This window comes from Sturnira hondurensis, unplaced genomic scaffold (assembly GCF_014824575.4).
Source record: "Sturnira hondurensis isolate 20B ecotype Veracruz unplaced genomic scaffold, ASM1482457v3 Scaffold0007036, whole genome shotgun sequence".
Classification (NCBI taxonomy): Eukaryota; Metazoa; Chordata; class Mammalia; order Chiroptera; family Phyllostomidae; genus Sturnira; species Sturnira hondurensis.
Genome location: NW_028079667.1, coordinates 4,819,604 through 4,836,328, shown reverse-complemented (window position 1 = coordinate 4,836,328; position 16,725 = coordinate 4,819,604). Strand labels below are relative to the sequence as shown.

The window sequence follows — 16,725 nt, the reverse complement described above, 5'->3', positions numbered from 1 at the left end:
TATCACTTGACAAAATAAAATAGTCATGGTGATATTTTCTTAGCCAGCATTATAGTCGTGCCACAAGCAGCCTGTAAGGCCATCACTGTTATCCCCATATCAGGGACTAAAGAATCCCAGGCTTAGGGACAGTGTGACCAGTCCAGGGTAACCTGTTCCTTGTGATGTGGTAGATATAAAAACAGATGCTTCTGACTGTGACCCTCTAGAAGGGAGATTAAGAAAGGTGGGGAGTGATGAAGCTCTTTCTGAAATCAGAGCAAGATGTCTGCAAAGGTTCAGTTTTATAAAAGGGGGAGTTTCCACACAATCAAACACACTGATTTTTCCTAGCACCACCTGTGTCCAGGGCTCCATAGTCGGCAGTTAGAGGTTTTCTAGACAATGCAGACTTTTCTAACCAGAAGAATAAAAAGTATAACCTTTTCTTTCAGTGAGTTTTGAGTTTATTTGGGGAGACAGTGTATGGAATTTAAAAAATTTCATTGTTTAATGTGAAAACTATATATGACAATATATAGTTGTCATATGTAACTATATATGGCAGTTTGTAATTGAATGCCAGTTGAGTGTGGTAGATAGTAATCGTGGAAGAGAGGAAGGACTTGACCTAAACTCTAAGGATGACCAAACGCAGAAAGGCAGAGTGGAAGGGAAACTGATGTAAGATGTAGTGGAATGTTGGGATAGGATCAGGCCTCTGTGGATGATGAAGAGCAGGATTTGAGAAGACAAGGGCAGCAGAAGAGAAGATGGAAAGGGAGGTTTGCTGTAGATTGTGGGGGTAAATACCAGGTATTTAGACTGTATTACCTGGGCCAGTGGTTCTTAACCCTGGCTACACATTACAGTCACATGGGAATCTTTTACAAAGCAAAAATGCTGAGCCCTAACACTAAAGATTAGAATTCAGTTAATCTGGGTTAGGGCCCAGTGAATAATTTTTAATGCTTTTCAGGCAATTCTAATGTACATTCATGGTTGAGCACCGCACACCTAGGCAATAAGAGACCATTGAGCATCTGAGTAGAAGATGAATATGTTGTTTGGGACATATTGTTGAATGGATCTAAATGAGGAGAACCTGGAAGGAGGAGAAGACTTCCATGACACTGCAAAAACATTTGCATCTTTCATCCTTGTTTCAACAGGCAAATCTGTTTGGAAAATGTAAATCTATTTAGAAAGGGGAACTTCTATTTCCTGTTAGTCATTGTACCTAATCCTTAAAACAACAATATTAAGTAAATAGTAAACCCATTTCACAAATAGGGATCTGAGGCCCAGAACAGCTGAAGAACTTGCACAGGGACACAGCAAGTGGAAACAGCAGGAGTCAAAGCCGATCTCTCTCACCCCAAAGGCACATCCTCCTATTCCACTGTGCAGCAAATCACCACCACATCCTAATGATTCAGTACCTAAGCACACACAGTGCCGACAGAGGGCAGCTCTAATATCATCAAAGTGCACCAGATAGGAAGGAGTTAAGGTTACATGCTCTACAAACAGGAAATGAAAATGATCACTTGAGTCATTTTTCAGTCAAGCAGTCAATAATAGACAGCTGGTTCAATCTTGCTATTGAAATGGTTGCATTTTCTCCAGCATTGCAGATCTCCATAAATGTCCAAAAACCTTTTCTTATTTTTCTATTTTATATGTTCATATGCAATTAGCAGAAACAATTGTTTGTATGTAGACATTTTACTTTTAGTGAAGTAGTTCTGGTTTGCATCTAGTATTCCCCTGAATTTCTTTGTGATCTAACTCATTGGCAATATAAAGCACTTCTTAGTGTTGCTGTCCTACAGAACACCTCTGTTGCATAAATTTACTAATGCATACAACAGAGATGTATTTCTAGAGTGTTAAGAGGGAACATGGTTTCGTTGCAGAGGCAGCTTTGATGAACACACCTCCAAGTTCTGCGTTGCTTGTGTGACTGAAGCATTTGATTACCTGCATCGACTAGGTATTATCTACAGAGACCTGAAGCCAGAAAACTTAATTCTAGATGCTGAGGGCTATCTGAAATTGGTAAGACAAATCCTCTAACTTACGGTATCATAAGAGCTATTTCCAAACACAAAGTTGAATTACAGTCACGATTTTCTTTTAATTTTGGTACACCTGTTATTTCCACTTTGGGGGATAGGGCCTATGAAACACAGGGAGCAGTGTTACAAGCACACTTTTGGGGGGGTTTAGAAATTTAATATTCCCACCATATTTGTGACTCCTATTAGGGATTCATATAATAGAATGCCTTTAAAACTGGGTTTTGTTAGTATTTTTGTTGAGTAATTTTAACTTGGTTTTAATAGGTTCCTGCTACATATAGGGAAGGGCTATAAGGGATAAGGACCGAAGAGCATATGGCTTCTGCCTGAGATGTCCACTGTCTCTGTGTAGAGCAAAGATGCACATATGGATGTTGGTAGTTTTTTCTTTTTTTGGAATCTTGTAGGGTACATCCAGAGTTGGGAATCATAGCACTAGATTACAGGTTCCTTGGAGACAGAGAGTTTTCTTGCTGTCCATCTGTGTGGTCCTCAAATGCCTAACAGAAATCCCCTTTCATGTAGCACTGAAGAAACAAATGCTGCCGTCGCATAGGTGGCTTTCGGTGAGAAACCATAGTAGAACTGGGCAGTCTCAATTTAGGAGAAACCAGGGCACAGTTTTCCTGAGTCTGTTTTGTCAGTATCTCAAGGACATTAAACCATCTCTGAGCTCAACATTTACATAAATATTAAAAGTTTCTCACGTCAGAACTTTTACATATGGACATAATAACAGCCACTTAACGAGTAGTTGACTATGTGTGAAGCTACTATGTTAAACATTTTGGAATTAATATATTTGACAATTGATAAGATAGGGTTTCCCATCCATAGGTTATAGTATAGCATGTAGTGCTAGGAATCAAATGTATTATGTGTAATTGCTAAGAGATTTCTCTTCCTAGCAACAGAGTAAAATAAAAGTCCTTTCATGTGAAATCTGGCTAACTTCCAAGAAACATTTTGATCCATTCAAGCTTTATCTTATCCATGAAAGACGGCTTTGAGAATCGTGAGGTTCTCACACAAGGCCTCAATCACTCCTCTTTTCATGGTTCCTTCATTGGCTGTGCCTCTCACAGCCCTTTAGGGAAATCCTTTGGCATCTTCCAGAAGCAAAACCTTCACGAGGGATGCAGATATCTGTTTGATTCGTTTCTTTTTTCTCAGAGCTGTTTTTAAAACATTAAACAGCACATTCAGTATTTATAGTCCTGGAGGTCAACAGATATCTCTCTTGTTAGCCATTGCTCTTTATTCATTCTAATAACCCATTTGCCAACCAGCTAAATGAAGGTTAATAACTAAAGCCTTTAGAGATTACAAAGTAAACATTTCTAGCTGTGTATTAAACTAGATATGCTGGAATCCTTTCACTACAAAATGTCTAAAGCTACTGGATGAAATGCAAAATGCACTATTACATACATAGCTCAGTTTATACAACAGCATTGAGATTCTCTTGAGGCTGGGAACCAAGCTTGGGCAGTCACATAGGATGGAACTCCAACACTGAAGCTGCTCTCTGGTGAGCATCTAGCAGCCCCAGGTACCCGCGAGGCTTGGTATTATGAGCTGTGCTCTCCGGAACAGGAGACTAAGTTTTGGACCAGGGTGGTGTGGGAAGTTGAAACAGAGAACATTATTGCACAGAGCCAGGAATCACACATAGTGTACTCTCAGGGAAACCGAAATTGAGAAAAATATATCTAATGCATAAAGACAGAGTAAATGCAAAAAATATGCTTTTCTCATTATTGGACCTTTGATAGAGGAATGGAAGAGTCTTTTCTAAGAATTCTTGGCCACAGACTGGTCTTCATGGTGGTTGGGTGCCCAGTCTTCAAGGATGGAGATACCTAAGCAAGAATTTAAATGAAAATGGATCCATCTTGGTAGCATGCCCAAGTTTCCAAGAATCAATATATATATATATATATATCCTTTCTGGAAGAATGTATTCTCAACTCAGGACACACAGAACTCTCAGAGATAAAGTTCCAGGGAACGTGAACTCACATTTAAAAATACAATTTAAGGTGAGGGAAAAAGATAGCATAAACATTATTTAGTCTGCACATAAATGTCTCATTATTGGAATAATGAGGTGAAGAATGTAAAATAAATGCATCTAATACCCTTTAAAAATAACAAGGAGACCTGGCTGGTGTGGCTCAGTGGACTGAGTGCCAGTCTGCAAAGTGTCGCTGGTTCAATTCCCACTCCAGGCACATGCCTGGGCTGTAGGGCAGGTCCCCAGTTACGGGCATGTGCGAGGCAACTAATCAGTGTATCTCTCACAGGTCAATGTTTCTCCCCCTCACTTCCTCCCTTCCCCTCTCTCTAAAAATAAATAAATAAAATCTTTAAAGAAAATAACAGAGGGAATAACAAATAAATAAGGAACAGTCTCGAAAAGGACCTAACAGGTTTAGGAAAAAAACTAACAAATAAAACTTCTATTAAGAAATTAAGGAAATAATATTGAAATTAAATATTCAGTTGAAGTTTTCCTTAATGGTTGGAGTAGCTTGCATTGGACTAATCTTGCTAAGACGAATCATAATATATGTGTAAAGATGTGTAAATACCTTGGAGAGCAACAAAAAGCAGCCTTTCAAACCTTGAAGAAGGAAACTGCACTAGGTCAGATCAACACTGGCACAGATTGACACAGCTGTTTACAGCTCTTCATTTCAGGACACTTTATTGTAAACTGCAGAGGAAAAACCCTTAGTTGATATTATATCTAACAGTGAAATATTCAACATTTTTCAATTAAATTGTGAACAAGACAAGAATATTTTCTTTCAACAGTTTTTTTTTAACATTGTAACAGAGGTCTTAGCAAATGAAATAAACCAAGAAAAAGAAATGAAAAGCCAAAGATTAGAAAGGAAAAAATTAAAAACAGGAAAAACCTGTTTTTATTTGTGGGCAACGTGATTGTTGCTATAGAAAAGCCTAAAGAATTTACAAAAAAAATACCAGGAAGAACAAGTAAATTGCACATGATTACAGCTAAAAAGTCAATATACAAATAAATTTTATATTTTATATACTAACAGTAAATATTTAATAAATATAATAAAAATGCTATTTATAATAATATCAAAAGTTATAAAATAACTGAATAAATTTAATCTGTATAAATGTATAAGGGCTCTACATTGAAAACAGCAAAATATTGCTGAGAAAAATAACTAAATAATATGATATACTACGTTCATAAATTGCTTAACTCAATATTTGGTAAGATGTTCATCCTATCCAAAATATCTATACATTCAAGGCCATTGCCATAGAATTTGGAGGAACCTTTTTTTTTTGGAAGCTGAGATGTTTATTCTCAAATTTACACAGGGATTCAGTGTTTAGAAGAGTTAATAACCACTTTGAAAAAAATAACAAAGTTGAGAAAGTTATTATATATGATATCAGATATACTTTAAACATATAGTAATTAAGGGGGTGTGACAATGGTTTAAGGATAGACAAATAGATCAATATAAAGGACTAAAGTCCAGAAATAGACACCTCTATGGTCAACTGATTTAGAGCGGATGGGGAAAGGCTAGTCATCTCAACAGGCGTTGCTGAGACAACTGGATATGCATATGTGTGGGGGAAAGGAACCCGACTCCCTCCTCACACTGTCTACAAAAGTTAATTCAAGGTGGGTCATAAACCTATAAAGCATCCAGAAGTAAACATAGGGTAATATCTTTATAACATGGTATAAACAGAAATTTCTTCGTAACCTTAAAAGTTCAGGCTGCTATAACAAAAATACTGTAGAATAGGTGGCTTAAAAAACAAACACTTATTTCTCACAGTTTTGAAGGCTGGGAAGTCTAAGATCAAGGCTCTAGTGGATCTGGGGTCTGGTTAGGCAGCCTATAGACAGCTGCCTTCTCACTTCTTCGCATGTGGGGACCGGGAGAGGGAGGGCAGGAAGAAGATGAAGACAGAAACAGAGATAGAGACAAGCTTTCTCTTTCTTGTCTCTTATATGGGTACTTATATGGGTAATTCCATCACAAGTGCTTTATCCTCATGACCTAGTTACCTCCCAAAGACCCTGCCTACAAATAACATCACACTGGAAGTTAGAGTTTCAGCATATGAATTTGGCAGTGGGGCATAAACATGCAGTCCATAATAATTTGACTTCATCAAAACTAAAAACTTCTGACTGTCAAGGTACATTGTTATTAAAATGAATAGTCATACCATAGAGTGGGAGAAAATATTTCCAATATATGTTTATGACAAAGGAGTTGATTGTAGCCAGAAACATATAAAGAACATATAAAGGACTCATAGTAAAAGGCCAACCCAATTTTTAAAATGTTCAAAGGTCTTGAAAAATCATTTCACAAAAGAAGACATAAGAATTATCAATAAGCCGTATCAGTAGTCACCAAGGAAATGCAAATAAAAACCACAAAGAGGAATCACTTTATACCCACTATAATAATTATAATTTACAAGATTGACCATACCAAGTATTGGTGAGACATTCTCCTAAATTTCTGGTGGGAAAAGAAAATTATAAGCCATTTGAACAATGGTTTTGTAAGTTTCTCATACAGGCAAACCTACACCTGTTTTATGACAAGAAATTTCTCTTCCTGGTGGAAATTCCATTCCTTGTAGGATATTTATCCAGGAAAACTGGAATTACATCTTCAGAAATCTTGGGCAAGAATGTTCATAACAGCTTTATTCACAAAAGCCCTCAAATCAGGAACAGCCCAGATACCCTTCACCCACTGACAGCATAAACTTGTAGTAGTGCATTCAGCAATGGAATGCCGCTTAGCAGTATTAAGGAATGCATTACACAGCAAGCAGCAATGTGAATTTTAATGTGGAGCAGAAGAAGCCAGACATAAAAGAACTTCTTCTCTGTGGTTGCATCTATTGACTTTCTAAAACAGATGGTGGAAATAAATGTAACTGTTGCTCTGGGAGGGGCATTTGCCTGGAAAGAGGTTATGGAAACTTTTCGAGATAATGGGAGCATCTGTGTTTTGACTGTACGGTGAGTATGACCTGCATATGATTCACACATAAATAAAAAAATCAGTAAATTGAAAGATAAATCTAAGTAATTGACATCAACAGTAGCCTAGAGACACAGAAAGACTGAAAAATAAAAGAAACGGGGTGACTTGAAGAGTAGAGTGAGAAGTTCTTAAAATGTTTTGCTGAAGTCCAAGGCAAAAATAATATGTCTCCAAAAATTGGAACACTAAGTTCTTAAAATGATGATATCAATGTATTCAAGATAGAAATCAATTAACAAACTTTTAAAAATAGGAAGCAACCAGTAATAAAAGTCATAACTCGTTTCACTGACATTTTAAAAACATTTCAAAATAACTGAAGGATCCGTGGAGAAGAAACTTTAATGAATATTAATAGGCAGGTTAAAAATGTGAAGGGATTCAGCAAAGCAAAGCAGACCCCAAGGGAAAGGGGGCTGGTGGGCGCGGAGGTGAAACAGGGCACTGGAACTATTTGGGTAGTGAGCACGCAGTGCAGTGTGCAGTGGTGTGTCATTGAGTTGTACTCCTGAAACCTGTGCGGTTTTATTAACTATGTCACCCAATAAATTCAATTAAAAAACAGAACATACGACATACACATCACCACAAGTGGGGTGTGGATAAAGTGATAGCTAGAGTCATGTGAATAGCAGAACAAGTGGGTCCAGCTGCCTGTGGCAGCAAAAGCCAAACTTGTGAGACAGGTGTTGGTCCAACAGGAAAGAGACTTGTATTTAGGTGTTAGATCTGGAAGAATGGTGGGTTCCCATCTCAAAGACCTTCTTGCCTTCCTGTGCAAGCCCGTGTGTGGTTCTTACAGGGTGGGTGGCTTTTTTTCCTTCTGTCCAATCATCCTACTAGCTTTTGGCACGCTCAGTTTACAAACCTCCCCCTACTCCATCTTGGCCAATGGGGGAGACTCCCCAGGGCTCCCTGTCCACAATATCAGGGTCAGAGGACAGTAGGAGGACGCAGGAGACACCCTCAGGGAGCTGGGGAATACAGCAGCCCTCAGTCCACCTCCAGATGCTGGACATGGTGGCTGCACATGTGGGGGAGCTGGTTGGAGTTCTCCAGGGCACCCCTGGATCTGGCATGCCCCATCCTCTGTGCAGCCCCTTTGTGGCTTGCCCCTCTGACTTACTGTCTGTGGTAACTTAGGAAGAAAAGATAAAATTGATGGGCTAAGCATCCAATTTAAGAAGGTGGAAAAGGGGAAAACCAAAGAAAAGAGAAGAAAAAATAAAGTTATTAATAAAATATGAAGTTAAAGGACATGGAAGTTAAAGGAAAGGGTTGGTGTTTTCAAAAGATTAATAAAATTAACAAATCTGTAGAAATGCTGATTAAAGATAAAAGAGAAGAGGAGATACAGATATATACTATGGCAGGTGAACATAACGGTTAAAGCAGAGATTTATGTGGAGTAGAAAGTATTTGGGCGACTCTACATTATCTTATTCAATGAAGCTTATTCTATAAACTTGATTCTCCAAAGAAAATGCCTAAGAAATTCTGGCAAATTAATGTTCGGCATCACTCACGAATTTAAGCCAAGAATCCTAAGCCAAATATTAGCAAACTGAACATGACAATGAATACAAATTAGGATAATACATCATAATAAGGTTGGATATACCCCAGGAATGCAAAGATTTAATATTAAAAAAGGACCCATGGACAAACTGAAAGGAAATAGGATTGAGGGTGGGAGGTGGGGGTCAGTGGAGTAGGGGAGAATGGTGGGGGAAAATGGGGACCACTGTACTCAAATAACAATAAAAAGTAAAATAAAAATCCTTGAAATAAAAAAATCCAATAAAACACGTCACTGCCTTCATAGATTAAAAAATAAATATGACTATTTAATCACCTCAATAGATACAGGGAAATTTTTCATACACTTTTGCATTTAGTTAGGATAAAAATCTCTTAGCAAACTAGGAATATAAATAAATTTTATTAACCTAATGAGAGATGTCTGATAAAAATGTAGAGCAAACCCTTTACATAACAAAACATTAGAAGTAGGCTCTTAAAAGTCAGTGGGATAAGCACTTCTAGTCACTATTTTACCAGAGATTCTACCCAGTGCAGTAAGATATGAATAAAATTAAAAGAAAGATTAGAAAGTAAGTAACAAAATGTATTTCCCCATGTGATATGATTAACTCTATACAAATCCGGAATGTAACAACAAATTACTAAAATTAAGCACAGAGTTCAGTGTGGTTGCTGTATGTAAGATTAATAACACAAGACCTCGGTGTAGTATTTTAAATACCAGGAATGTAATTGATAAACAGTTATAGAAATACCATTTACAAAAAACAGAAGAATGTAATATTTAAGTAAATATATAAGGTATCTAGAAATAAATCTAACAAAAATCTAAAGAGCTTTGAGAAACATACACATTTATAGAAAGACATTAAAAAGTTGTAAATTAATAGGCTCATTCTTTTTTCTCCTTGGCGCAGCACTAGGCAGCACCCCCCAGCCTTCTTGTGCTGGAGGTGGCATGTGGCTCGCTTGTAGCTAGTGAAATGGGAGCTGACTTTTGCGCACCACCCTCAGACCCGGGCTGATAGTGATCTGCGCAGCTGATCTCCGAGGCACAGTCTTTCTGGCTTGTGGCCAAAAAAGAGCAGATTTAAAGTTGGCAGAGCCATGAGATGGAAGGAGCCTGCATATCCTGACCCACTGTTTGGAGGAGAGCTCCCTGCTACTCAGGAAAACCCATTGTGTGAGGAAGAAGAAACTTAGAGTAGAGCTTAAGCTTTTATACTTTCTTGGATGTGTATGTGGTAGTAGCTAGCGTTACCCTAACTAACTGAGAAAGATGTACTGAGTTTAAAAAAGGAAGACTCAACATCTCAGACATATTAGTAGTTTTCAAGTTGATCTACAGGTTTGATACATTTCCAGTGGCTTTCCAACAGGGGAGTTCATGAAGCTTGGCAAACCAATTCTGAAGTTTATGTGGAATGACCACAAGCAAAGAATTGCCAAGACACTTCTGAAGCCATGAAGAACAGGATGGGAGGACATGCAATATCCTTATTAAAGAACTAATTGAAATGCCATAGCTAAAACCAATTACTAATGAAGGAGGGAATGTAATTAAAACCACAGTGATTTAATACTGACAGAAGGTAAAAAATGGAAGTTGATACCACTAAATGATAGGATTTAGAGCAATGGAAACAGGTGGGTGGCGCAAAAGTTGCTTTGCAGTTGTTTGTATGGAAGATAATACAACAATTAATAAATAATACAAGAATCAACTCTGTTTCACATACTCACAAGTGTAAACCTACTTTTGCCCACCCCACGTATTTGACAATATCTGGTAAAGTTGAAGTTACCACATCATTAACCCACCAATTTTACTATGTTACACATGTCCACTAGATAACAAAATGAGGTTAGTAGAAGCATTTTTGTAATAGCATACAATTAGATGTAATATGAATGTCCCACAATAGTGAAATGAACAAAATAATCATAGTGTATCAATTCAATGGTATCCGATACAGAGTGAAAATACACATACTGCAATATGGATTAAATTCACAGATATGATTTCAAGTGAAAAGAAGCAATTGGATCAAGAGTAGATAAAAGATTTATCTAAACATTTTAAAAATGAGAACTATGTATTATTTAAGGGTATCAGATCTGTGGTAAAATTGGAGATGAATACAAGCAAATGATAAACCCAAAACTCAGGGTAAGACCCCATGGCACCGGGTGGGAGGACCCTGCGGGAGTCACACATAGGGTTTCCACATCAGTTCCGTTCTAATTTTTAACTGGCAGGGAGTGCAGGGGTGGGCGCGGGGTGGGGGGTGTTCTCATGCTTTATAACTTGCATCTGTGTCCCAGAACTTTATCCGCTACAAGGATTTCCTTACTTAAAAACGATAGTAGTCATTGTCTCCATCTATGTTCTTTTTGCCAGAAAACTATTAGCCATTCTTATTAAATGATAAAAGCTTATTAAATTAAACACTTCCCACCAAAGTACTTAACATATGCTGCTTCTTTTCCCTTAAATATCCTGTACTTCCTCATCAATTTACTTCTTATGGGAATGTTCCCTTTGGAACCTGGTTCAAGTGTCACCTCAAACATCCATGACCTTCCTAAATTTTAATGTTCTCATATTTAACATTAGGATAATAGTTCCTAGCTCACAAAATTGTAAAGTTTTTTAAAAGATTACAGATATCTTACTGAAACTGATATTAATAGTGATGTATTCAGATTTTTTTTCACCAAACATGTGTCCAACATCTGCTGTGTTACAAATGCTGTAGGGGGTACAAAGCAGGTAAGATAGAATGTCTCTTCTCAAGGAAGGAGCTGGTCATACAACTAGACCATACTTTCATAAGGGATGGAACTGTGGAATATAAACAGTATTAAAGAACCTTAAAGGAGAAAGAACTAGTTCTGTAAACCCTGCTCAGGGAGGTGGTGGTATAGCCCTGGCCAGGTGGCTCAGTTTGTTGAGCATCATCCCCTCCACCAAAAGGCTGCAGTTTTGATCCCTGGTCAGGGCACATACCTAGGTTGTGGGTTTGATCCCCAGTCAAGGCATGTATAAGAGGCAACCGATCGATGTTTATATATATAATGATTTTTTCATAATGACGAGACTCTAATGATTTTTGTCAGTTTGTTCATGTGTATGCAAAGTTCCTCTTCATCTTTCCCACTTCCTACAAAACACTCCAAGTATTTCAGGTGAGTCACCATGCCCCCCTGAAGAATCCTAAGAGATTCACCCAGCCCATACCCTAGCCTCCCTTGCACTCACTTCCATCCAGGGGAAGCCATCTACTGTTGCCTGTTGACAGACAGGATGAACACATTCCCTTGTAGCCTTGTCTAGACTTGGGCAAAGTAAGTGTCCTAAAAATGCCATGTAAATATTTTTTTGGAATGGTATGTCTCTCTGAATCATCTGGCTTAATTAGACTGGTCATTTTGATTCCATTTTTTATGTGACCAAGAAAGCCAACATCTGACAAATTTACTGACCCAGAGAGAAACTTCTCGGAAAAAGCTAATACTGACTGGACCCCAGCTCCTGTAGGCCACAGTGCTAATTTTTCTATTACCAAGTGATGCCATCACCGCTGCAGATTTAGAAACATCTAAAAACCTTCTAGTTTATTAAAATCTTTGGAGACTTAATGGGATTTAATGGAGGAAAAGAAAACCTGTGTGTAGCTTCTCCAGAGATTCTTGAAAGCTCAGTTTACTAGTAGAACTTTAAAAAGGGATGTGTATTTTCTTGTCTTCTAGAATATCCCTTTAAAAAACATTAGCCAGGCCTTGCATAACCCTTCACTTAATCCTCTAATGGCCTCTTAGAAAAAAAATCTAAAATTCTTTCTGTGGTTTAGCAGATCACTACCTATGGCCCAGCCACAATGGCCTTCTTGTCTGTGTTGAAATTATCCTGCATGTTCTCAGAGGCTAGGGGCTATGTGCTAGCTCTTCCTGGGACAGAATCACTCTTGCTCAGATTTTTACTGAGCTCTCTCAGCTCGCTCAGACTTCTGCTCAAATCTCCTCAAATGCTACCTCAGAGACATTTTTCCTGATCACCCTATTTAAAATACAATTCAGATAGCTTTCTGTAGCTAATTCTGCTGTATGTTTTTTCATAGTATGTCACTATCTGACATTAGTATGTATGGTAGATTTTTTATGCTTGTTCTCTTCCTCAAATATAAGCTCAAAGAGAACTGGGGTTTGGTCTCTATCCTCGTGCTTGCTACCTAGTGGTGTTCAATAAATGTTTGCTGAATAAAGCAAAGAGCGTATATTTCTGTTGCCTAGAAGAGATTAAAACAAAAGACAGGCTCTGTGGCGCTAGCCATGGTGGTACAACACAGAGGTTCAGAACTTGCCATCAGAAGATCTGGGCGTATTAAGCAAATGACTGGGTAGATCTGAACATCAGTCTCCTCTGACCAAATAGATTAGACCAAGGTTGATAAGATCAAAGGTGATAAAGAAGTGGTAACTTTTCATGAATCTTAAAATCTTTATATGATTATTGCCACCTCTTTGGGCCACCACCTCTTTTTCCCCCTTAAACCTCACCTGAGGGCATGACTTGATTTTTTACAGATGCGGAAGGAACAGAGAGAAGGAAACATGAATTGGTTGTCTCTTGTACATGCAAATATTTCAAAAGAAAACCAGCTATTCAAATTAAAATTCACAACTTTTAGAACTAGAAGAACTCTCCTAAACATCTAATAAATTTACATTCGTTCTTAAAAGGAAAAAAATGCCATGAAAAAATGAGTTGAAAAGCTGTTATAAGACAACAAAATATATTTCCACATACACATGCATTAAAAATGCAATTATAAGCATTGCTTTCTTGTCTCTTAAATTTTAGTCTTTTAAAAATTATCTAGGACTTTCATAATGCTTCTTTCTCTGAGGAATAAGTAGATATGCCAATCTCAACTCGTTACAGATTTTTTATTTCATAATATCCCCAGCCATCATAGTCCTTGTGAGTCATTCTATGTAGGTAAAAGAAAGCAATAAAATCCCACTTCCAATTGGGCTGTTTCAATTCCCTTTTTCTAAGAAGGAAATCCTTGCTGTTGTGTGATAAATGTTAAAAAGCATTAGTAAAAACTTAAATGTTTAAAAGGTTTACTTAACATGAAGGTGAATATTTTTAGCATTTGAATGACTAAATGAGGGCTGAATTTTACTTCACTGACACATACTTTCCTAGGCAAGGTCCTGTTTTGATGTGCTAATCTTACTTATTTAGGGGGTTAGCCAAGATCGGGTTTGCCATACTATTGAGATAGTGTGGGTAATGACACTATTAAAATGTGCCTGTTGAAGCCCAGGTATAATATGTGTGTCTGTTTACTTCAAGGAGGTGGAGGGCATTCTGTTAATAATATCAGTATGCATTGAAGATAAAAAGTATGTGCTAAATAAGCCCCATGGAAGGAAATTAACTGTTTTGCGGGGCAGGGTATCAGTCAGTCATATATACTGTCTCAATTCAGTGCATGGGTCTTCTCCAGCCTTCTTTCCTGTCTCTATTCTGTGCACAGAGTTCATTGAATAGAGTCTCAGAAAAGTGGAGTGGCCTATTCTGAAAAGACAGAGGAGGGTAGCAAAGACTGTCAAGCCCTGGCTGGTGAGGCTTAGTGGGTTGAGCACTGACTTGGGAACCAAAGGGTCACCAGTTTGATTCCCAGTCAGGGCACATGCCTGGGTTGCGGGCCAGGTCCCCGGTAGGGGGCACTCGAGAGGCAACCACACATTGGTGTTTCTCTCCCTCTTTCTTCCTCCCTTCCCTTCTTTAAAAATAAGTAAATAAAATCTTAAAAAAAGACTATCAAGAATTTTAAATGCCTCTTCTTCTCAACAGTAGTCCCTTTCCAAAACTCTCAATTATGTTATTATTTTTTCTTCTGTGATGGAGCTTTTAAGTCCATTATTTCACCCTTGTCTTCTCTTCCCAATGAGCACCACCACTGATTTGAAAATTGTGTTTGTCCTGCTGGCCCTGAGCTGCTTCGGGTGTGTTTTTCTGGTCTTCCCTTGCCAAAGCATTCCTCTAGGGGCATGGGTATTGAGGTTTGTTCACGGAACTTCCTGCCGTGTAGTTAGATTTACACTGGGCCCTATAAAAGAATAAACAAGAGGGTCTGTGTGTGCGTGTGTCTGTGTGTTTGTGTGGTGTGAAGGAAGGATGAGAGTGTAGAAAGAAGACTGGAGAAGTTAGGGGGACTCTTAAAAAGGGACATGAGTTTTATTGTGTCTGAAACTTTCTTTGACATTGCTTTCCAGGTTGACTTTGGATTTGCTAAGAAAATAGGATCTGGACAGAAAACGTGGACATTCTGTGGGACCCCGGAGTATGTAGCTCCAGAAGTCATTCTCAACAAAGGCCATGACTTCAGTGTGGATTTTTGGTCCCTGGGAATCCTAGTTTTTGAGCTCCTAACGGGCAAGTAAGTCCTTCAAGTTGTGTTCAGCCTCTTCTTCAGAGAAGTGGAAAAATAAGTACAGAATGATAGAAATATATATATATATATATACAATTTAAAGTTTAATGTTTTGGAAATATGATGCTTCTTCCTCTTTACATTATTTTACATACAGTATTCTTTCTACTTTATAATGTACAGAAAAGACTCAGGAGGGTAAAACAAAGGAGTAAGGAATGGTATGGTTTACCTAAAATGGCAAGGTCTATTATTAAAGATAACATGTTAAGAATGTGCAGGTTTTGATAATCCAGCACAAGAATAAGAAGAGGAATTGAAATTATAAGCTATGTTATTGTTTACTTATATATATATATAGTAATTGAGAAAATCATGTTTCAGTTAAATTCACTGATCAATTAAACTAAATTTAGCTATGCTCTTTTATCTTTCCTAAAAATCATTAATCAGAAATGCTAAGAGAAAGCAACATTGCTGGAATTAAACTCTATTTCCCTATCAACTGCTTTCTCGAGGTGCTAATTAATAGAGAGCTGACACAGCCGGGGTTTTAGCAGTCAGAACTGAATTGTCATTCCTAAAGAAATTAAAGGGCTACATTAATGAATCCAAGATTCCAAATGTTCAACATGCATGCACATACACATTTATATGCATGCACATGCACCAATATACATATGTGGGCTATATGTAATATTAACTCATATTTGTAGAGCATCTTAGAGTTTACAGAGCACTTATCAGTGTATTATCTGGGTTAGTTTTCACAAATGTGTGAAAATTAAAACAGGAATCTTCATTATTTTTCTTAAATATTTAATATTTCTTAAATATTTCTTAAATATTTAATATAATTTAAATACTTATTATTATTCTGTGATTTAAATTTCATAGATTAGAGAACCAGGGCAGTGAGCTACCTGCCAGAGATTAGGGATTTGACTCCAGATCCGCTAGCTCTGAATGTGCTGCATTTTCCCTGCATACTTGTCAGGCAGCACCACACATGGACATGGCCACTGGATTCTGATCAGTTCTCCTCCCAGTTTTGTGCCTGTACTTTTCATTAACTGATTTGATCATCCTCATAAAGCTTTGTAACCAAGTGTTCTCAGGCTTAATTTCAGGGAGGATTTGCATAATGGAATGGCATAAGAAAACACTGAAATGAGCCCATTGATGGGAATTCAAGTCTCGACCCATACTTTACAAACAGACTCTTCTCGAACTTTTTACACTACAAATTTCAGTGTTAGGTTACCTGTGACTACATTCTATATCCTTGTCAATATGCACTGAGCAAACAGATGTGAAGGATTATTTTATATTATCTGTAATCAATCTTAAATATTCATTGCTTAAGATTTTGAAGGAAAGAAGAGAAAAACATCCAGATTGTCATTCAGAGAGAAAGTTACTTAAGGTCTTGTGACACAAGGAATTCTACTTCGTGAATTTGTTTTCTCATCCTTGAAAAATTTGTTAGCTGTGTTTCTAAGAAATACATGACAGTTCCTGTAGTTAACTGGAGAATAAACATTTTCATTTTTACCAGCTGGGATAAACTGTTAGAAGTGTAGGGAAATAAAA

At 37.6% G+C, this 16,725-nt stretch overlaps 1 protein-coding gene across 2 annotated transcripts in view; it reads left to right on the top strand.

The window, feature by feature from the left end:
• The window catches only part of PRKG2 (protein kinase cGMP-dependent 2), an 86,173-nt gene that overhangs the window by 56,151 nt on the left and 13,297 nt on the right, over positions 1-16,725 (top strand). For both annotated transcript variants that reach the window (XM_037051039.1, XM_037051040.1), the window contains 2 exons: positions 1,899-2,040; positions 14,975-15,138. In XM_037051039.1, coding sequence (XP_036906934.1) covers positions 1,899-2,040; positions 14,975-15,138 — 306 coding nt within the window. The remainder of the gene's footprint in view (positions 1-1,898; positions 2,041-14,974; positions 15,139-16,725) is intronic.